This window comes from Muscardinus avellanarius, assembly GCF_963383645.1.
Source record: "Muscardinus avellanarius genome assembly, chromosome: 14".
NCBI lineage: Eukaryota > Metazoa > Chordata > Mammalia > Rodentia > Gliridae > Muscardinus > Muscardinus avellanarius.
This window is the reverse complement of record NC_137800.1, coordinates 53,805,742-53,828,491: the sequence shown is the minus strand read 5'-3', so window position 1 is coordinate 53,828,491 and position 22,750 is coordinate 53,805,742. Positions and strand designations below refer to the sequence as shown.

General features: G+C 36.2%; 1 protein-coding gene across 3 annotated transcripts in view; it reads right to left on the bottom strand.

The window, feature by feature from the left end:
- Positions 1 to 22,750, bottom strand: part of UNC5D (unc-5 netrin receptor D) — a gene marked incomplete at both ends in the record, with an annotated part of 663,802 nt that overhangs the window by 255,938 nt on the left and 385,114 nt on the right. For all 3 annotated transcript variants that reach the window (XM_080710801.1, XM_080710802.1, XM_080710803.1), the window contains one exon: positions 18,785 to 18,928. In XM_080710801.1, the coding sequence (XP_080566927.1) occupies positions 18,785 to 18,928 (144 nt within the window). The remainder of the gene's footprint in view (positions 1 to 18,784; positions 18,929 to 22,750) is intronic.

Below are 22,750 nucleotides of genomic sequence, written 5' to 3'. Positions count from 1 at the left end.
TCTGCAAATTCATTATGTAAAAATATAGAAGTTCCCTGCTACCCCCAGACATAGTGGTACATGCTTGTAATCCCAGTAGTTGGGAGGCTGAGACAGGAGGATCACAGGTTCGCAGCCAGCCTCAGCTACTTAGAGAAGCTTTCTTTCAAAATAAAGAGTATAAATAGGGCTGGGGTGTGGCTCAGAGTTAGAATGCCACTGGGTTTAATCCCCAGTAAAAACAAAAAACAAAGGGACAAACAACAAAAAAACGCTCTCTTGTTGCCACAGAATGAAATCACATGAAAACACAGTGCTGACACATTTTCTAACTGTACATCACATTTAATGAAATACTACAGGGACAAAATACCCATCACTCCCACATTCTGTACCTTTGAGAGTATTATTTATGCTTCTAGTGCTAATGGAAAAATTAAGTCCTAGGTGAACCTAATCTAGAAATAGTCAAGGAATCGAAGTGTTTTTGAGAGAAAAAAGAAAAGACAAGGAGTGCGGTGCCAGGCACCAGGAACTGCACTAGGCTGTCCAGCTTTCATGTGGCGGTTGGGGAAGTTATACTGTTCATCCTTTTACTATCAGGATTCCCTGTCTTGATGCTACTTTATCTTCACATTGCCAAAAGTAGCTGGCTTGCAGCCTAGCATTCTGATGAACACTACAATGCAAAACAAAATGTCATGGTTGATGGAACAACATTTTAAAAACCACATTGACATGAAGAATCATCCCTGACTTTCCCAGTGACCTTCCAGCCCTCCACGGGAAATTAGAGGAGTATGAACTCACAATGAGCTTAGAAATAAATGACCTGAAAATAACCTCAAGTTTTCTGTGCTCAACACCTCATTATAATTCAGTGCCATTTCTACAGAGGGATAGTAGAAAAACAGAGGGAGGAAGGAGTAAAAAAAAAAAATCCAACTCAGCAGCAAGAAGACACACACTTCAGCTCTACTGTCAGTCCACTGAGTCTTTCTTCAGCTCAGGTCTCCCAGAGACCAGGAGGGTCAAACAGGACAGGAAATGACTAGTGTTATGAGCACAAAACACTGGAATATGTCAATAAATTTCTCACACCTCCTGGCTCCTAGCATGTGGATGGGAAAATCACTGGCTGCACCTTTCTTTATCTAAAACCAATCTTGCTATAACAGGAAGGCCCAAGGAAATACTTTGGGCAGACACTATTTGTTTTTCTGTCAACCCAATCTCTTTTTTACATTAAATCTCATAAGAAGATCTAGTAGTTTATGGAAATGAAATTAGAGCTGACAAGAAAGAGCCAACCACTTTACAGGAAAGAAAATTTAAAAAAAGATAATACAGGGAATTAAGAGAAACAGCAAAAGTCACCGTGACTATAGCAGTCATGGAAAGAATTGTGGCTTAAGAAGCCTAGGGAATCCTTATGAAGCCAAGAGTAAAGAGTTTGGAAAGGCATTGGAATAAATTGAGCTATTGAAAGAACACAACTTGGTTTGCATTTTTGAAAACATAATCATTTTCACTGCAATGTAGAGAATGGATCTTAAGGAAGCAAGAATAGAACAGATGTCTGGCATGTTGGTGCACACTTGTAATCCCAATACTTGGGAGGCTGAGACAGGATTGCCAATTTCAAGCCAGCTTCAGTAATGTAGCAAAATGGTTATCAACCTAGTGAGATTATGTTTAGAAAAAAAAAAGTAAAATGGCTATGGATGTAGATCAGAGGTAGAATGCCACTGGGTTCAATCTCTGGTACCAAAATACATACATACATACATACATACATACATACATAATACACACACACATTTATATACACACACACACACACACACACACACACACACACACATATATATATATATATATATATATGCATACATACATACATACATACATACATACATACATACATACCATAGAACAGGGAAGGGGACTTTTATAGTAGAGAAACAAAGACTTTACACCAGGTGGAGGTAAGAAAACAGAGCCAGGGTTTATTCTGGAGAAGACTTGGCCAGACTTTGTTGGTGGGCTGAATGTGACTGAAGGAAAGGGGGACCTGAAAGTTTTGCCATAGGCCCCAAAGGGCTACCCCGAAAAAGCGAAAATTAGGGATCAGTGCAGCTTTGCAAGAGTGCTTGTGAAATTTTCACCTAAAAGAGTTCTCTCTGGGACATATCAAGATTGGAATGTCTAGAAGATACCCAAGGAAATAAGGAGGAAGTAGGTAAATAAAGCTGTAAAATGAGTTGCAATGTGAAGCTGAGAGTGGTAAGCAAATGTGCAATGCTGGAGTCCATGAAGAAAAAAGATTTTACCAGGAGAGTTGATGGATTAAAGAGGGAAGAGGTTTCAAGATACAGACTAAGAATACTATAACATTTAGAGGTGGGTAGAGAAAGAATATGCTCACAGAGCTCAACTGTATTCAGTTGAAAGGAGGGAAACAAGAAGACAGCAAAGTCACAAAAGCATTCCTAGGCTGATTGTGGTGGCCCTGCCTATAATTCCAGGATCACAGGTTCAAGGACAGCCTCAGCAACTTAGCTGGATTCTCAACAATTTAGTAGACACTATTTTCAAATAAAATAAAATAGGTTAGTGGTATAGCACAGAAAAACTGCCTCTGGATTAGAACTTAGTACCACAAAATAAATAAATAAATAAAGTTGCTATCTTAGTGGTATAATGTACCTGGATTCAATTCCCAGTATAAAATACACACAAAGTGTTGGACAAGGAGCTTCAAGGTCTCTAGTTTAATTTCCAAGTCTTTGATCCATCTTTAATTGCCTCTTTTGAAGCTTGTGAAAGTGGATTTATTTTCATTTGTCTGCATATAGTTAACCAGTTTTGCCAACACGATTTGTTGAACAGGCTATCTTTTTTCCCAGGGTATGTTTTTGGCCCCTTTGTCAAAAATCAATTGGCTGTAAGTGTGTAGATTTTTTTCTGAGTCTTTGATTCTGCTCCATTGGTCTATGTATATGTTTTTGTGCCAATATCATGCTGTTTTTATCACCACAGCTTTGTATTATAGTTAAAGTCAGGTTTTGTGATTCCTCCTGTATGGATTTTGTTGCTGAGAACTACTTTAGCTATTTTATATTTTTTATTATTTTAAATAAATTTAAGAACTGATTTTTCTACATCTGTGAGGAATGATCTTGGTAATTTAATGGGTATTGTATTGAGTCTGTAGATCACTTTTGAAAGTATGGCCATTTTCATGATATTTATTCTGCCTATCCATGAACATGGAAGATCTTTTCAACTCCTAAGGTTTTCTTCGATTTTTTTTCAATGTTTTATAATTTTCTTTGTAGACATCTTTTAACTCCTTGGTTAAGTTTATTACTAAGTATTTTTTGTGGCAAATCCTGAGTGGAAGTGTTTTCTGGATTTCTTTTTCAATGGATTTATGGTTGATGTACAAAAATAAAATCTGATTTTTTATGAATGATTTTGTATCTAGATATTTTGCTGAATTTGTTAATCAGTTCTATAGGCCTTTTGGTTGACATAGGCACAGATAAAAACTTTCTCAACAAGACCCCAAAGGCACAAGAAACTAGAAGGCAAATCAATAAGTGGGGTTACATTAAACTGAAACTATCAAGAACCTCAACCGAGAGCCCACAGAATGGGAGAAGATTTTTCCAACTATCCCTTGATAGAGGACTAATATCTAAAATATACAGAGAACTCAAGAAACTCAGCACTAAGAAAACAAGTAACTCAGGCACATGTTGTGGTGCATGCTTGTAATCCCAGCATTTGTGAGACTGAGAGAGAGGAGTATCACGGTTTGCGAACAGCCTCAGCTACTTAGTGAGGCCCTTCTTAAATTAGTGAGACCCTGTTTCAAAATAAAGAATAAAAAATAGAGCAGAGGGTTTAGCTCAGAGGTAGAATGCCCCTGGGTTCCATCCCCAGACCCACAAAAATAAACAAAACAAATTACTCAATCAAAAACTGGGCAAGTGATTTAAATAGACTCTTCATGAAGGAAGAAATTCAAATGGCCAATAAATACATGAAAATAAAATGTTCACCATCATTAGAAATCAGATACATGCAAATCAATACTACCCTGAGATTTCACCTAACTCCAACCAGAATGAAAATTATGAAAAAAACAACAACAACACATGCTGGCAAGGATGTGGAGAAGTAGGAACTATAACACATTGTGGTGGGATTGCAAATTAGTATACCCACTTTGGAAAAGAGTATAGAGGATCCACAGAGGAATAGGAACAAATCTACCATCTGATCCAGCGATCTCATTTCTGGGTATCTACCCCCCTCAAAAAAAAAACCAAATTACCAAACTAATGCATGTGTATCTATGTTCATAGCTGCACAATTCACCCTAGTCAAACTATGTAACCAGCCAAGATGTCCATCAACAGTTGAATGGATTACAAAACTGTGGGATATGTACACAATGGAATGTATACAATGGGATATGTACTCATCCATAAAGAAAACACAATTGCTTCATTTACAGAGAAGTGGATAGAACTGGAGGACATTTTACCAAGTGAGATTTGTCATAAATAATCATATTCCCTCCCTAATATGCAGAAGCTAGAGAGAAATGGGTCAAAGGAGGAAATCTAGATGAAGGAGGAAATTCTATAGTTGAGTAAAATAAGGTGACCTGAGAGGATGGGAGGGGGGGAGGGAAATTCTCTAATGTACATGATGTAATTTAACAAACACATCAAAGTCAATCACTAAGCCAAGCATGAGAAGGAGGGAGAGGGAGGGAATTGGGCAAGAATTGGATAAGGGCTAATTGGGTTATGTGTGCATGTATGTCTCCACCATTTTGTATCCCATTAAGATGTATGACTACAATGCACCAATAAAAAAATTTTAAAAATAACACACACACACACACACACACACACACACACACACACACACGACAGCTTCCCTGGCCCTAATCCTAGAAAGTATAATTTTAAAAATCTTGAATATGTACTAGTAATTTTACTTTTAAAGAGAAAGTTTCCCATTTAATTCTCAGGCATAATATATTTTAGGAATTCCTATAACCAGTATAAGATCGTTGAGTCCAGAATTCAAATCCAGCTTTTCTGACTTTTACATAGTCACACTTTTGTTGCTCCGAGTCCTTTTCTATAAATATTTAAAACATGACCTCATTTAATCTTCAGTCTTGAAATAAACCATCTTCAAGTTCTGAAATTATTAGCCATAGTGATTATTTCAGGTTTTCTCTCTTAAGTGAAATTTTGGTAAGAGCTATATATGCTATCTCCACTTCCTAATCCACTGAATTTCTTATCACCTTTTCCATTGCTCTGTCCAGGCCAATGGATACCTTCACATGGTCACATATAACAGTTCTCACTTCCTCACTGTAACTTTAGATCACAGTGAACTTTTGGATACTTACTCCTTGATAAACATCTCTGCTCTTCCGTTGGTTCTCCTAGTACCTCTTACACTTTTGCTTTGGTACATCTCCTGTGTGGCTCCTTCTGTTTTGCTAGCTCCTGAGCCAATTACAGAATTTCATTTGTGACTTGCTTATCTTTCTTTTCTGCTCACAGTTTGAGGGGTGCACAGCAGAGCAGAGAACTACAGAATGGAAGAACATTTTTTTTTCTGCAAAAACCTGCTCCTACCTTCCTGAGAGGAGCCTATTTTTTCTATCTCTTACTTGTCGATGATTCTAAGTTCTTTCTTTAGAAAGAACCTTAACCTTATATGCCAGGATTTCAGGCTTATAAATACAATTACATGGCAAAAACACTTCACTGACTTTTCCCAGGGTCCTAAATATTTTCACAAAACATAATCAAATATTGAACCCATATCTTGTTTCCAAACTAGCTTCGTCTATTCACAATCCCACTTAATGGAATCACTATCAACTTGGCCACATAAGTTCAAAACCTAAGAGCCCCAAGTCTAGAGGAGCCCTGAAACTCCCTCCATACTTACTCTTAGCGCAACATTTAAGTAGCTACAAACTTGTGAGTTTTACTTTCCTGAAACCACTGAGTATCCTTTTCCTCTTTAACCTCTAGTTTCCCCACCGAAGTTCAGGCTTCATCAGCAGTCTCATAGGTAGGCACAAAGTTCCCTTCTGCTTAAATCTCTCTGACTGAAGCAGTGGGAGGTCTGGGTCTCTGAAAGATATGGCCACATCAGTGCCCTGTACCTTAAACCTCAAAGAACTCAAAGGACTCTGCATAAATCCAAAATTTCAATGGAAAATTCACATACCTTCATTATATAACCTATATACTTGTTTCTGGTAGCACCATGTTCTGCTACCTGGCAATTTATTTATTATAAATATGAACCAGGCATCCAAAATCCCAATACTTGGTATTCAAATATTTCAGGAGCACTATGAATTTCAGATGTTTAGGGATGCTCAACCAGCAATGTTTATGTAAATATTCAGAAATCTGAAAATCTCAGACATAGGCTATCCTTCTTATCCCAAGCATTTCAGATAAGGAATATTCAATTTGTAGATTAGCTCATTTTTCTACATAGGCCATGTTCTCGCTTCCCTGTGTGTTCTCTCCTAAACTCCTTTTTAATGTAGAATGCACATTCTTTAAGTTGGCAATCCTCCTCCTTTCTCAGATATTATCTCAGATACTAAGTCAGGCTATACACCCTGAGCCTCTAAGATCAGGTTGTTCCTTTTGTAGAAGGATGTGCTGCCAATCTAAGAACATCACTAGGCTCAAAGTGTCCTCCAGGATAACAAAGGTAACTCTCTGGTTTTTGTTTTGTTTATCAGGTATTAGTATTATCCTAGAATCTTTACTCTGTAAAAAAGATAGAATTAATCTGAAATTAAATCCATATTTTCTTTCCTAATAAAATTTTACTGAGATTTTCATAGAAATGGCATTTTTCAAGAAATTTAGGATCAATTTCACCAAAATAATGGCAGACTGAATTGAGCTGTGGTTTTCTACAGAGATGGTGTCTTTTGCCTCAGTAGTTCTCATCTTTATGGTTGGTGTTCCCAAACTTGTGCATGCTAAGCAAAAGTAGAAAAATTTATATTATTTTTGTGCAAATGAAATGGTTCTACTTAGTTGATAGAACCACAATTACTTCCTTTCTTCTACTGGGAATAGAACCTGGTGCCTCATATATACTATGCAATCACTCTGCCAGTGAGCTACAACCTCAGCTCTCATAGTTTCTTATAGTTCATTGCTTCTCATACTTCCTACTAAAAAGCTCCTACTGACAGAAGAGAAAAAAAATTCACCTGTGGGTGGAATCCAAAAGGATGTGGTATAGGCGGGGCATGTGGTACACACTTGTAATCCCAGCATTTGGGAGGCAGACAAGAGGATTGCTGTTCTTGAATCACCTCAGCTGCTTAGTGAGGCCCTTTGCAACTTAGTGAGACCTTGTTTCAAAAATAAAGATACTAGCCAGGCATTTTGGAGCATGCTTGTAATCCCAGTATTTGGGAGGCTGAGACAGGAGGATCACAGTTCACAGCCAGCCTCTGCTACAATAGTGAGGTCCTTTGCAACCCAGTGAGACCCTGTTTTGAAATAAAGAATAAAAAATAGAGCTGAGGGTGTAGCTTGGAGGTAGAATGCTGCTGGGTTTCATTCCCAGTACCCCCAAAAAATAAATAAATTAAAATAAAGAGACTAAAAATTAGGGCTGGGTGTGTAGCTCAGAGGCACAATGCCCCTATACTACCCCAGTATTGAAAAAATAAGAAAACAAGATGTGGCATGCAGAAAATGACATTGAAGCATCAAGTTGCATCTTCAGACTTCATTCAAATGCTGCATTCTCCTTCATACTCGATTTGTGTTTTTTATTGACCTAAAGAATACACTCTATACTCTGATTTGCAGGTTCTACTTCTGAGGATTCAATCTACCTCTGTTAATGTTGAAAATGTTAACAAGTTGTGTTGTACTGAACACATATAATCATTTTGCCTAGTCATTATTCCCTAGCCAATGAAGTACAGTAACAATTTACATGGCATTTATATTTTATAAGTCATGCATTCATAATCAAAAGATCCAAAATATTTTTAAATCTGATGCTCAAAAAATTCTAGGTTTTGGAGCATTTATAATTAATGACGTTTGATGTAAGAATGCTCTAGGTAAATATTCAAAACCCCAATAAAACCTCTAAAATCTAAAATATTTCTGTACTAGAACATTTCAGAAAAGAATATTCAAGTGTATTAGGTGTTATATGTTGTCTATAGATGACTGCAAGGATACAGAGTGATGTGTAGGTTATATGTAAATACAATGTTATTTTGTGTAAGACTTGAGTATCAATGGATTTTTGGTATTCATGGTTTGGGGTCATGGAACAATCTTCTGTGGATACTGAATACTTCAATCTTTAATATCTACTTTGTGGCATCTTATATCTCCAGAATATCACAGCATGTTTGACATGCAGAGAACATTTTAGGAAACTACATAGTTAAAAATAAATATTATAATGTACCAATAAAAAAAGAAAAATAGCAACATTGTTATTATCTGTTTAATGTATCTCTAGCATACTTTCCCCTTATTTTTAACTGCATACCATTTGATCCCTTCTCTATATGACAATTTTATATGATCATTTCATAGGGGGAGAACAGAAATGTCTTTACTGTAAAAAAAAGAATATTACATAACATGTGTCTTAATGCAACTTGATCAAAATCTCTTCTTGGTTAAATAAGGTTTATATATTTTTATAAGGAATATTGCAGTGATGTAGTCTTAGTTTATCACATCAGGAGATATACTTTTGATTTGTCCCATTTCTTGGTCATGTTTATTCTAATGACAGGATACAGGTGGTATATGACAGAAATTTTTACTACTGTTACTAATTCCTCCTTTATAATTAGTCACTATTTTGTGAAAGATAACTTGATATTATGTAAACATCCTGCTATTCCTGATATTCACATACCACTAGTTTAAGTCTCTATCTTGCTGCTTTTATGAATCAATATAACAATAAAAATTAAATAACACTGAAAGAAGACTCTAGAAAAATGGAACAGTCACTCATGTTCTTGGATGGACAGAATTTATAATGTTAAAATGGTCATCTTAGCAAAAGCAATCTACAGATTCAATGCAGTGCCCTGAACATATAAATGACATTCTTCACAGAACTAGAAAAACCACATGTAAAATTCATATTGAAGAATAAAAGACTCAGAAAATCCAAATAAAGTTCTGAGAATAGGAACACTGCTGGAAGTATTACATTACCTGATTTCAAATTCTACTACAATGCTATAGTAACAAAAACTGAATGTTACAAGGATAAAAACAGACATGTAGATCAATGGTATAGACTGAATGATTCAGAAAAAATGTACAAAGAAACCAAAAATTTGATCCTCGTCAAAGACACCAAAATCATATGTTGCAGAAATAGTAGCCTTTTTAATGAATCATGCTTGAAAAACTAGATTTCCATTTGTAGAAGAATGAAACTAGATCCATATCTCTCACTCTGTACAAAAATCAATTCAAAATAGATTAAAGGCCTAGGGATTAAACCAAAAAATTTACAACTCATAGAGAAAAAAAAAGGAAAAACATTGCATCAAATCTCTAAAATAGATACAAGCATCGACTTCTCAATAAGACCTCCATAGCTCAGGAAACAAAATGGAGAATCAATAAATTGAATGGCTTCAATTTTAAAATTTCTGCAAGCAAATGAAGTAATCATGAGCATAAAGGTAGAATACGGTATGGGAAAAATCTTTGCCAGCAATCCTTCTAATAGAAGATTAATATCTAGAATATATAAAAAACTAAAAAAAAAAAAACACTAACAACAGAATAACCAGATAGCCCAATCACTAAATAGCAAATAAACTAAACAAATGCTTTTTAAAAGAAAAGATGCAAATGTCACACCAATATGAAAAAAATGTCAAATATTTTTAGCAACTGGAAAAATTTCAATCAAAACTACATTGAGATTTCATTTCACTGCAATTGGAATAGCTATTGTATGAATCAATTGTATGAATCTTTAGTTTATAATAAGGAGGAGCTTTCATGTTCCCCTTCTTATTTATAGTCATTCATTCTTCTTAAAAATATCGACATTGTTTCTGATGTAATGATTTAAAATCCTTCACTATCATCTATTTTGATACTTAGACTGTGCTAGATTTGGCTGAAGATGCCACTGTCAGGTGGCTGCTATGTCTTTCTACACGTTTACATCAAGGGTAATTATATAAAATATATGACCTTTTCTCCTCAAAATTCAATGTCATGAAAAGCAAATTAAGATTGAAAAATTATCCCAACTGGGAGGTTAAGGAGTCTTCACAACTGAATTTAACACATGAGCTAGTATTGTGATTGTAATTAAAAGACATTACTAGACAACTGTTAACACATAAATAAGGCCTTTATAATATATAATAGAATTTTATCAACATCAATTTTTTGATAATTATACTATAGTTGTGTTAGAAATGTACTTGGTTTTAGGAAATATTGAATGTAGTTTTTAGGGGAAGGGGCTGTCATATCTGCAATTTAAACAAAAATTCTACAGAATCATCTGCATATAAATACACATACAGTCATATGTCACACATGTTCAGATCCACAATAGACTGTGTTTATGATGGTAAGCCCATGTAAAATCAATCATGAAGCTGAAATACTCCCTATCGTCTAGTGCCATCATAGCTGTTTTGTGTCATCACATGTTCATGGTAATGCTTGCATCAACAAACCTACCACTAAGACAGAACTAGAATAAAGCACCATTTATGTATCATATATAATACGTGATAAAGATAAATGCCTGTTACTGGTTTATATATGTTTTACAAATTGTTGTTATTTTAGAGTTTATGTTAAAGAATAAGTATACTATAGACATTCTGCCAAGTTAGGCCAGCAGCTTCATGCATCTCCTGGTTACCATGTCCCTTGCTTGCATTAAGAGGTCACTTTGAGGGACCTATTGATACCTTATAGGTTTGTGTAAGTATACTCTATAATGTTTGCAGAATGCCTAAATTGTTTAATGATGAATTTTCAGAATGTATTCCATCATTAAATGGGGCATGATTGTATAAATAAAGACAGAAAAAGTCATTATGCTAAAGCAAATATGACAAAAATATTAACACATGAAGATTTTCAATAAAGAGCAAAGGGACTTCTTTGAATTATATTGCAACTTTCCCCAGAGTCTGATATTAAGTCCAAAAATTTTAAAACCCTATTAGCCCATGCCTCATCTACACATCTAATACAGTAATTCCTTCCTTAATATAAGTGCCAGACATGCATTTCTTGGTTGCCTGTGCAGGGACCAAGAGTCATTGGGAGAAAGCTACATCACTGAGAATGTCTGGCTGTAAGCTCTATCCTAAATAAGTCACCTTAATCTTCAGCTCCTGTGATGCTGCTTTGGGTTTTGCAGAAAAATGAAATAATCCTGTCCTGTTTTGCATGAGACAATCCAGGTGTTTTCCTAGGTTTTCAAAGCTAATTATTTTCTTTTTATACATAGATGTGTGACCCATGCAGTTTCTTGGGACATCAGACTCTATAAAAATACCCTGTTGTTAATGGCTCGGAGCTCCTTTTTAAAAAGGGACCTCACATTTTCCTTTTTCACTGGGTATATACCCATTCCTGCTATCCAAAGCCTATTTGGCACTTTTGTATATACTAGATATCCATGAGTGTATAAACCAGACACCTTGGCTGAAAACAGCATCTATGTGCCAGAAAAAATCAGCCCTTTCCCTTAAGTGGAAGCAACAATATCCCAGGGTGAACATCTAGGCCAGCAGATAGTGGGATGTAATTCAGCCCTCATTCCCTTTCCTATTGAGATGCTCCTTAGGCAATGCACAACTTTATTCAGAGACCAGGACTCTTATACCTTTCAAGAGTATTCTTGCATTTTAATTTCAGTCTATAGGAAATAACCATCTTTAGCAAAATAAATAACCTTATCTCTTGACTTTGGCCACATTCTTCCATGGAGAGGGACGGCAGGGTTTGGAGCTTCATGTGAACCAATTGTTGGTGATAGTCTTTAACAACAGTTTCTCTAAGGTGGGAATATATGCAAGGTTCTAAATAAATGTGGCAGTTTAGGCAGTGGTCATCCCAGGGCTCTTTCAGAGCCCTGCACTGCACAGCACAGAGCTGAATGTCTATAATGCTCCACTACTACCATTTCCCTTTTCAACCTCTTCTTTCCTACAGTCCTGATTATTAGGAGTTAATGCACAATCAGTGAACAAAGATTTTTTTCTATATGTCCATATGAACTATCAATTTTTGAAGAAGCAAAATGCTTTGTTATCCCATGGCACAATCACAATGGACAGCTAATAAGGAATTTTTCATGAAGTCATACCCTTTATGGAAGGGGTTGCTCTTCCACCACACATACATTTATAATACAAAGGTAATATAAAAGGCTCTGAACTAGGCTCATAAGTCATGAAAATAAGTTAGTTATAGGTTGATGAAGCAGTTTACAATATAAAAAGAAAAATCAATCCTTAAATAACTTCAACAATGACTATGATTCTCTATGAGTTATATGAGGCATTGACAGAGAAAGATTACATAACTGAAATGAGGATTCAAAGATGAACACTGATAACTTGTTGAGTTTGAACCTAGAGTTGCTGGAGAGTAGTCTTCCAATGGTCTAAATGTGAGGTTTCTGGGGTCAAGAGAGATTTGCTAAACTGGGTTTTGTAAAGGGGCTGCATGTAAAAGGGGCCTTGAATATAGGAAGTATAGAGAAAAAGATAAATGAGAATGAAAGCTGTGAATATGTTTCAAGAAGATAAAAAAAATTGGCATGTAGATGAAGGCTTATCTTGAATCCAGGCAGATGCATACAGATTTACTTATTTTTATATTTAATTTTTCAGGCAAGAGAGGAGACCACTGGAAGTTCTAAGCAAATGAAAAAAATTATTAAATCAATGTAACTGAGATCCATAATTGAAGCTTCACTGGATGTCTTTCTACCTTGAGTTTCCAAAAGGATACCAACACCCCCAAAAGTAAATAAAAATAATCTCATTTTTACTATAGGCCTGTAAAAGTAGAAAGTTTCATAGCTTTTAAATGAAACTTTCTTCTAATTTCTTCATTCACTCTTGACAGAATAGCATAAATATTTTAGAAATATAGCAAATAAGCAGCATACTTACATTTTATTCAGCAAGTGTCAAGTTTTATAGTTTTTTAAATTAACAAAATAGTGGTTTCCTGCTGTGTTTTCTTCCAAGTGGCTGACTTGCTATAACAAGTTTGAATGTAAGATGCAAATGTTTTATCATTCAGTTCCAATCTCATAGTAGAGTAAAAGCCCAAGTGTCAAGAAGAGCTTGACTGGCCAAGTACTAATGATACATGTATGACATTTTATAGGCAGATGAAGAAGCAAGAGAGTAAAAGAAAAAAAAAGAGAATAAAAGAAAGGGCTAAGTGGCCAAATGTTCATCCATGAAAATAAACAACTATGAATAATTGAATATTCCTGGTTTTGACAACTGTCCAGCAGCAGAAGCAGCAGATGCCATTGCAGGCCTGTCTAGCTCCAGCTCAGCTCAAGCAGATGAATGAGGGGGTGTGGGAGTCACTCCCCAGAGACATACTTGAGTAAATGTAAGTCAACTTGCTTTCTATATTTTTACCTTTACAAAAATCACTTCTGAGCCATCATGGTGGCTCACGATTGTAATCCCAGTATTCAGGAGGCTGAGACATTGCGGTTTGCGGACAGCCTCAGTTACGTAGTGAAACCCTGTTTCAGAATAAAGTATAAAAAATAGGGCTGAGCATATAGGTAGAATGCCTCTGGGTTCAGTCTCCAGCACTGAAAAAAAAAAAAAGGCATTCTGGGTCCTTTTACTCAATGTATGGCATACAGACAAACCAGCAACATCTGTATTGAAGGAGCTCATTAGAAATATGAAGCTTTAGCTGGACATGGTGGTGCACACTTGTAATCCCAGTACTTGGAGTACTTGGGAGGCTGAGACAAGAAAATCATGGTTCACATACAGCCTTAGGTACTTAAGTGAGGTCCTCTGCAACAGAGTGAGACCTTGTTTCAAAATAAAGATAATAAATGGGGCTGGAAGTATAGCTCAGAGTAGAATACCCCTGAGATTCATCCTCAGTACCACAAAAGAAAAAAAGAAAGAAAGAGATATGAAGCTTTCTCAATACTTGAGAGGCTGAGACAGAAAAATGGCAAGTTTGAGGCCACTATGCAGTTACTTAGTAAAACCCTGTTTCAAAATAAAAAGGGTAGGGAGTATAGTTCACAGATAGAAAGCTCCTAGATTCAATCCCTGGTTGTTCATCAACAGATGAATGGATAAAAAAATTGAAGTATACATATACAATTTTATTCAGCCATAAATAACAAAATTACATTATTTGCAGAAAATAGATGGAACTAGAGAATATTATACTAAGTGAGATTAGCCAGTCTCAGAAAGTCAAGGTTCATGTGCTTTTTCTCATGTAAAATCTAAAGAAAAAATATAAAACAAAAGGGACTTCATAAAAAAGAAGAGAGAAAGAATAAAAGGGTAGAAGGGAATTCGAGAAGAAGAAAAAAAGAGGCTTGATGAGGGAAACAGTTAAAATAATGATATGTCCATATATGAAGTTATCACTACCATTATCACAAACACATATGAGGAGGGATAAGAGGGAATACAGTAGGATTCAGAAGAAAACACCAAATATTAGGTGTATGTATGTTTGTATCACTTTAAACCTCACTATGTTGTATAATTATAATGTACCAATAAAAATTTTTAAAAAGCAATATAAAATCAGGACCTTATGGCAGATATACTGAAGTATATGCATTTATTTATTTATTTATTTGTTTGTTTTTTTATTTATTGTGGAATTGGGGATGGAACCCAGGGGCATTCTATCTCCCAGTTACACCCCCAACCCTATTTTTTTTTATTCTTAATCTTGAAAGAGGGTCTCACTGAGTCACAAAGGGCCTCACTAAGTAGTGGAGGCCGTTTGTGAACTGAGATCCTCCCGTCTCAGCTCCCCCAAACTATTTTAAATGAATCGTCAGCACTTATTTCAAGACCCTAATTGATTGGCATGCATGATGAAGTTTGAGAAACACAGTTCCTTGTGAAAGATATCCCAGAGATACCTGGTCACAGAATCTCCTGGTTCATGTATTCCTTACATAGCTCTCCTGAGTCTCTCCAGACTCTAACCCAGAAAGTCTGGGTAGAAGCCAGGACTCTGCTATTTAACCATTTGTCACAGGAGGGTACACTTCAAAGAATATATGAGTCACATAAATAATTCTGTTTGTACAGCTTTTCTTTAAAATTGGATGATCTTTCAGGAACAGCATCTAGGCAGCTTCCTGGTGTTTTTCTTGAGCTGAGAGAACATTTTAAGTCAGGATAGTGCAGTCAACAAATCCTTCAGCCTGGTGTCCCGATTACCATGGAGGTTTTACCCACTGAAATTTTCCAACTGTTAAATTCTTAATAGTTAAGTGGTTAAATGTATTTATCATAAGGAGCTCTGATGTTGAACTAGAACAATTTAATGAGTAATATAAAATGATACTAATTTTGCAAAGCCCCCTCAAATGATTGTCATCAAATTCATAAACCACATTTAATTCTAAAAAATCCTTATTTAGCATATTAAGATGTTGCTACTATTTAAAAAACAGATCTCAAAAAGAAGAGATGTAGTCACAATTACATTCAATTTGGTTTTTCATTTATTTTAATAAAGATTATGCTCATGTGTAGTATGCCATGTGCTGGGAAATGCTTACAAATAAGAGTCAGAAATCTCTCTTATGCTAATACAACATGACAATTATTTTTGTAAAATGTGTTCTTAAACTGAGTGTGATGCTGCATGCTTGTAATCCTAGCATTTGGGAGGCTGAGACCGGAGGATGGCAGTTCACAGAGAGCCTTAGCTGCTTAGCAAGGCCCTTTGCAACTCAGTGAGACCCAGTTTCAAAAATAAAGAAAAAGAATAAAAAATAGGGTTGTGGTGCCTTTCGGAGGTAGAATGCTCCTGGGTTCCATCCCCGGTACCAATAAATAAATAAATAAATTAATTAATTCATTAATTCATTTTCCTGAAAGGAAATAAAAAATATTCCAAGTAAGGTCCTAGATGCAGCCCCTACCACTACCACTTATGATGCTATTATACTAGTTAAATTTCAATTTACATTTTAATGTACACTGATCCCCAAGTCAAATGGAATATTTAATGACAAATCATGTACTGGCTTACATAAATAATTTAAATAAATTAAAGATCCTCACTGGCTCCATGAGAAGAAATTAAAAATATGTTGCAAATATTATTTGAGATTACATTAAGTGAATGCATAATACAGGCTTGAATGATACTCTGATATTTTACACTATGGCATATATATACATGCATATAATATATAAAAATGATAAAATGATTTATTAATCTCTGGAAAGATTTGCAAGATTACTGTCATGAAGATTTTTATAACTCTAAATAGGTAAGATATAAAAGAATAAAGCAATTTTTTCCATTATTAACATTCTTTGATTCTTTTCTACCTGAAAGAGTAGATTACCTACCTAGAATGGATTTTTATAAAGACTCCCTATATCCATAATCTACCAAAAAAAATTACTGAGGCACTAAAATTTACATTCAGTTACAGTAGCTTCAGCAAGGATCAACACACCTCCTAGTATCACAAACTAAGAACTTATGGAACAGAGACTAGGAACTAGCAGGATTATAGTCTCTGCTTTTTGGAGAGGTGAGACTGGAGGCCGCAGATGAAGGCACAAGGCTGGGAGGCGAGAGAGATGCGCAACAACTGAGCATCTGGAAGGATACAGCACGGTATGTACAAGCAAGGGTGGGAAATTAACAAGGTGGGTGTAATCCATTCTTGCTAAGCTTTGTAAGCAAAACAATTATTTTACCCAGGTGAAAACTCCTGGAAGCTTCTAGCAGGCAAAAAGGAATTAAGGGAGCAAATGTAGAGGTAGAAAAGACTAAAGATAGATCATGAAAATGTTATTTATAATAGGCCACACGGGCCTCAGAGAAGTCAAGGACAAAGAGAAAAGGAAAATAAAGAATAAAGAATAAAGTAAGAAAGGAGAATAAAGAAATTGCAGACACCAGCACTGGAACCCTCTCTTCTGTTGAGATGGAGTCAAATGGTCTGGCTGGCCTCATGGAGACCATGCAGGGAGCTCTGACTTAGACTTGTTACTGGAAGAGTAAATGCAAACAAATTCCCTTTCTCAGCTGACCTGCTACTTCAAAGTCATAAAATACTGGTTGGCTAAATTTAATTAAATAGGCCGGGCGTGGTGGTGCAGGTTTGTAATCCCCGCACTTGGGAGGCAGAGACAGGAGGATCACGCAGGTTCGAAGCCAGCCAAGTGTGCTGGCTTAAGAGACCCTGTTTCCAAATAAAAAAAGTATAAAAATAGGTCTGGGAGTGTAGCCCGGAGGTAGAAGGGCTTCCAAGAACCCCAGTACCACAAATAAATAAATTAATAAATAAATTAATTAATTAAATTAAATAATTAGAGAAAAATGTATTCCCCCTGGCTTCTGCACAGCTTATGAGGTGACCTCTTCTCCATGGCCTGATAAGGCCCAGATGACCTCCAGGAAAAGCCTCCCAAATCACCAGTATACTGAAGGTGAATTGCATATTTTAAGAGGAAGATATCATTTCATGGAAACATAAATGTCTCTGCAAATAGCAAGTCACTCCTATTCTTGATCTCTAAACCATCAACATCTACTATGAAGAATCCCTTGCATCCTCAGATAAATCCCACTTGCACCATATTTTTTATGGCATTCTCAAAAGGAAATGCTTGAATAAAACAATAACTGTCTCTGACCTTCGTCTCCCAATTTCTTTCTAGAGGGGCTCAAAATTTCTGGAAACAGAAAGGAGCTTTATGGGAATTCCATAGAGGTAGGACAATGGGAGTTGGTGGGTTGAAGACATTTTTAAAAAGGAGAAAGGAAGTCTGTATATTTATAAATCCTTATAAGACTATAAAATCATTAATGCTGACTATAAAATCATTGATGCTGACTGATAAAAAAAATCATAGACTCTTGAAAAGCAATTTTTCCTGTCTTTATTAATTTAAAGTTTCCTTTTTCTTTTCTTTTTTCATTTTTGTTTCATTTTTTTTAGCCATACTAGGGTCAAGCAAATGCAGTTTTAAAATGCATTTCATGTTTTAAGATTCAGAAAGAAGAGATTTAACAGTAGGCTATAAAATCCCTTAATGTCTTATTTTTGCAGATGTGCTGAAATGCACAGTAAACAGTCATTGCTCGACTTCTCCCACCAGTCCCCCCCCCCTGAACTTTGTCATTGATGTTGAGAGCAGAATCCATTTGTGTGGGTTTCTTTCTCTAAGGAGCAGTTTTTCCTGGCATTGTTGAGACACCTGCATTCTGACAATCTAGGCAGAATCTTTTAGCCAAACTGATTTGATTATTGTCCTCCAGAGGAAATTATCAAACATTTAAACTAACATTTTAAAAGAGTAAATTTAGTAGAGGTAGAGACAGTCCTGATTTGTTCTATTCTCTAATTTATATTCTGTAGTACACATAATATTACTAAAGCTCTCTCAGTTCTTTTAGTTCTTGCCCATGCTCCTACAGAACAAGGTCACCCAGAATGTACTTACATGCTATGCGCACAGAGGCCTTCCTGCTCTTGGAGGTCCCTAGGTGGCTCCATGCAACACACTGGCACCAATAGTCCTCTGGCCCATGAAAGTCCTCTACCTGCTGCCTGGTGACATTGATAAACACCTCCCGGACCTTCAATCCTGATGGGGGAGACAGAGAAATTCAGCTGAGGCCATTATGTTGTTTCTCAAACAGAAAGGTTAGCCAAATTTTTTATTTTTTAATTAAACAATTCTGTTCATAATCAAGGCAATGTTTTAATTACTTTGACAATAATATATTATTGCTAATTAAGTTCCACCAGCTGAGTATGCTCAAAGCACAAGTGTAAAGTATTACAATCTAATGTGTCTCCAATGTGATATAATAGAGTTGTCATAGTATCTAGACCTAATGCTTTGTCCTTTTTTTTTTTTATAAAGACTACTATGAAGAATGTAGCACCAAAATTTGCTGCTCAAATTTTAGAAGCTAAAAAGACCTCAATATATCACCATCAGAAACACAGGGCTAAGGCTATTCTAAATGTTCCTGGCCAGAGCCTGGCCACTGTGGCGTGTTGCTATATCAGAGTAGCTTAAGAGAAAGAGAACAAGGAGACTGAACAAAATGGGACAAACAACCGGGGAACTAAAGGATGGGCCAAAACTTCAGCTTCAGTCACAAAACCAATGGGATCCACAAGAAAGGGAGGACACAAAAGGGATTCAGAAAAATTGAATTTTTAGCCTTAAGGCCTGAGACTACCCAGAAAAATCCCATAACAATGGTTTGAAGGGGGGAAGAAAGAGATGATTTTATTAAAAAGATATTAAAGCTTCATCTGCAAAAGGGCTATAGCTATTAAGACATTAAATTTATTGATTTCTATGACTCTGCATTTTTCTACCAGTAAACAAATTTGTATGGTGAAGCTAACTGGACAGTGCAAGTATTCCTGAAGATGTTCACCTTTCATGGAGTGCCAAGGATAAAACAGGACATACCTCTCCAACTCTATCAGTTAATACATCAAGAACAGGGTAGCCGCCTTCGCAGTGGGTCTTCTCTATACAGTGAACACTCAGTGCCACTGTGCCTCCACTTGGATGAGAAGCATGGGGGGAAAGAAGCCATGCTTACTGTGCTCCGTGAAGGTGCCCAGCCTCATGTTAAATCCTGAACCTCTTCACTCATTACATCCCCACAATTCAGAGGCAGAGTCGGTGCTCAGTCCTCATGGTGGAGCCTAGCTAGCCATAACTAAGAGGTCTGAGTCACTGGTTCACCTTAATTGGAGGAGGTAGATTTTAAACTATTTCTGCCTTCCACCAAACCAGCTCTGTACTCAGTATCATCTCTGCAATTCATTGCTGACCCCAAATTTTAGGTACTTATTCTTAGTTATCGATTATTACATGAAAATTTTTAAAAATTAATTTTTAAGTAAGTCCCAAGTTTTTAATCCTGAAAAATTTTAAATGAAATTGTCATGTGTACATTAAAAGAGGTTTTACATCATAATCTAGAGTTCATATGTCCTTTATATATTTTTCATATATATATATATATATATATATATATATTTTTTTTTTTTTTCACATGTATATGTGCATACACATATATGGTCAAATGCTCTAATCATTTACTTATTTTCTTAAAAGAATGACCTCTATGAACATAGTATCTTAATTAATTCTCAAATTACCCTAAGTGGTTTATATGTATCAATTCAAGTTTTTATAGATGCATAACATCTGGGATAATGGGACAAAATGGGTTAAGTAGATCTGCAATGTTTCTCCAAGACTCACGTGCAGCAGTGTTCGGAGGCAGGTGCCTCAGAAATGAATGGACCATGAAGGCTCTGAGCTCACCAAAGGATCAACCTATGGAGAGGAATAATCTGCTGGCATTTTGTGGATGTAACTGGAGGAAGTAAGTCACTGGGGTTTTTCCTGGAAGGAATTATCTTTTTTCTTTACTTCTTCTTTCTCAGCCTCAGGCTCAAAGCAATGGCACCATCTTACCATCAACTGAAACCTCAGAAACCATGAGCCCAAGTGGATCTTTCTCTAAGTTGTCTTTCTCAGGTACTTCCTTCAAACATTGACAAAATGCTGACACATCATATATCCATGCTTTGTCTTTAAATTCAGAAGAAATTCAGGAGACAGAAGAATCAGTTTAGTTAAAATGAGTCAAGGGCTCTCCTTTTACCAAGCCAATAATATTATTTATTCATAGCCTGTGATTAGAGACAGTATGGCCACATAAATCACTATGTAATATTTTTTTGGTAATACTGGGGATTGAACCCAGAACATTCTAACCCCAAGCCATTATTATTTTTGTGCTGGTATTAGAAAATGACTTTGGTATTAATGTATTGGAAGTTAATTTCAAAATTTAAAAAGTAGTCAGGGCCTGGTTGCTGTCAGGCACTCAGGCAGCTTGTTATAATCCAGAGTTCCCTCACCAAAAGTGATTAGCTAGTACACAGAAGAGTTGAGACCTAGGGCCTTCATATTTTAAAAGACAGGTTTACATAGTAAATAATTTCTAGCAGACAGGCTATAATTCCTCAAGGATGCTGGGCGATGGTACAGTCCTTTGTCAAAGGGGGCAGATACCACATGAACTGACTTTGTTAAGCAAGTAACACATTCCAGTCTTAACAAAGACTTAGGCCTACATCTGCATTAAGACAGGAAGAAGGCTTTTGGTCAAGTAAGAAATTCCCATAATCTTAAAAAAAAAAAGGGGGGGGGCTTGCACAGAGTTAATGGGTAGGTTCACACTCAGTCTGGTCAGAAGACTATTGGTTTGACAAAATGGAGGATAATGAATCTTTACAAAAACTGTTACATATTCAAAACTCAGTGTCTTACCTTCAAGGCACTCCACCGCATTTTATCTCTCTAATGCAGGGGTTTGTCATTTCTGTCCTTTCTTTCTTCCTTTGTAATAATAAAAAAATGCTTAAGCTTACAGCAAATAGTTCTGGCTATTCTTTTCTAAAAATAGCTAAGAACAAGAACCCGAGGCTACAATCTCACACTGTTACAGTTTTGGCACCCAGTGGGGGCATCATTACAATTTTATTTTTCTAAGTCCTGAAATCAGGTCTCATTAAGTAGGTGAGGGTCATGCTAAATTGTGACTGGCCCTGAACTTGGGATCCTTCTCAGCCTCCTAAGTACTGAGGTGCATGATACCTCAAGTGGCACCATGAACAATTTGAGGTAAATATTCTTCCTACATTTGTAGAAGAATCCCACATGCAGAAACTCTTCTTAGTACCCCTTGATAGTTTTATTTTCCCTATTTAAATTGAAAAGTGCATAAGTAGTACATTTTCCTTGTCAGAGACATGACAGTTTGCAAGCTGTCTCTCTCACTGCATCAGAGAAAATAAGTTAGTTTTGGAGGTGATGTCTCTCTGTTGTTGCTGCTTTTTTTTTCCTTCTTTGCATTTAAATAAAAGGCTGGGGTGAGACTCAGTAGTATAGTGCTTGCTTGTTATGCACAAAGCCCTGGGTTCAATCCCAAGGATTGCAAAAAATGAGTGTGCGGGGGCATGTTATGAGCTTGATAGGTCAAAAATGTGGATAATCAAATAGAGAATGTTACGGTTTGGAGGGTGAGGGTTACCATTTGGGAGAACTGCCCCTAGGGATCTTTGTTAGATCCCTGGGAATAATTTCCCAATAAAACCACAGAAAAAAATCCCCAAAACAGAAAAAACAGAAAAACCGTGGGTTCTTGTCCTGAGCTAAGGATAAGTGTACAATAGCCCAGACTCTTGCTGAAGATTTAAAGAAGTTTATTAAAAATATAGAAAAACAGAAGATAGTTACAGCTCCATGCCATTCTTGAATGGCATGGGATGAGTGGCTTGAGTGGATGCCCCACCACCAAAGAAACAACATGTGGACCCGGCCTTTTATACCCATGACCTCTATCTTGTTTACATAATTCTG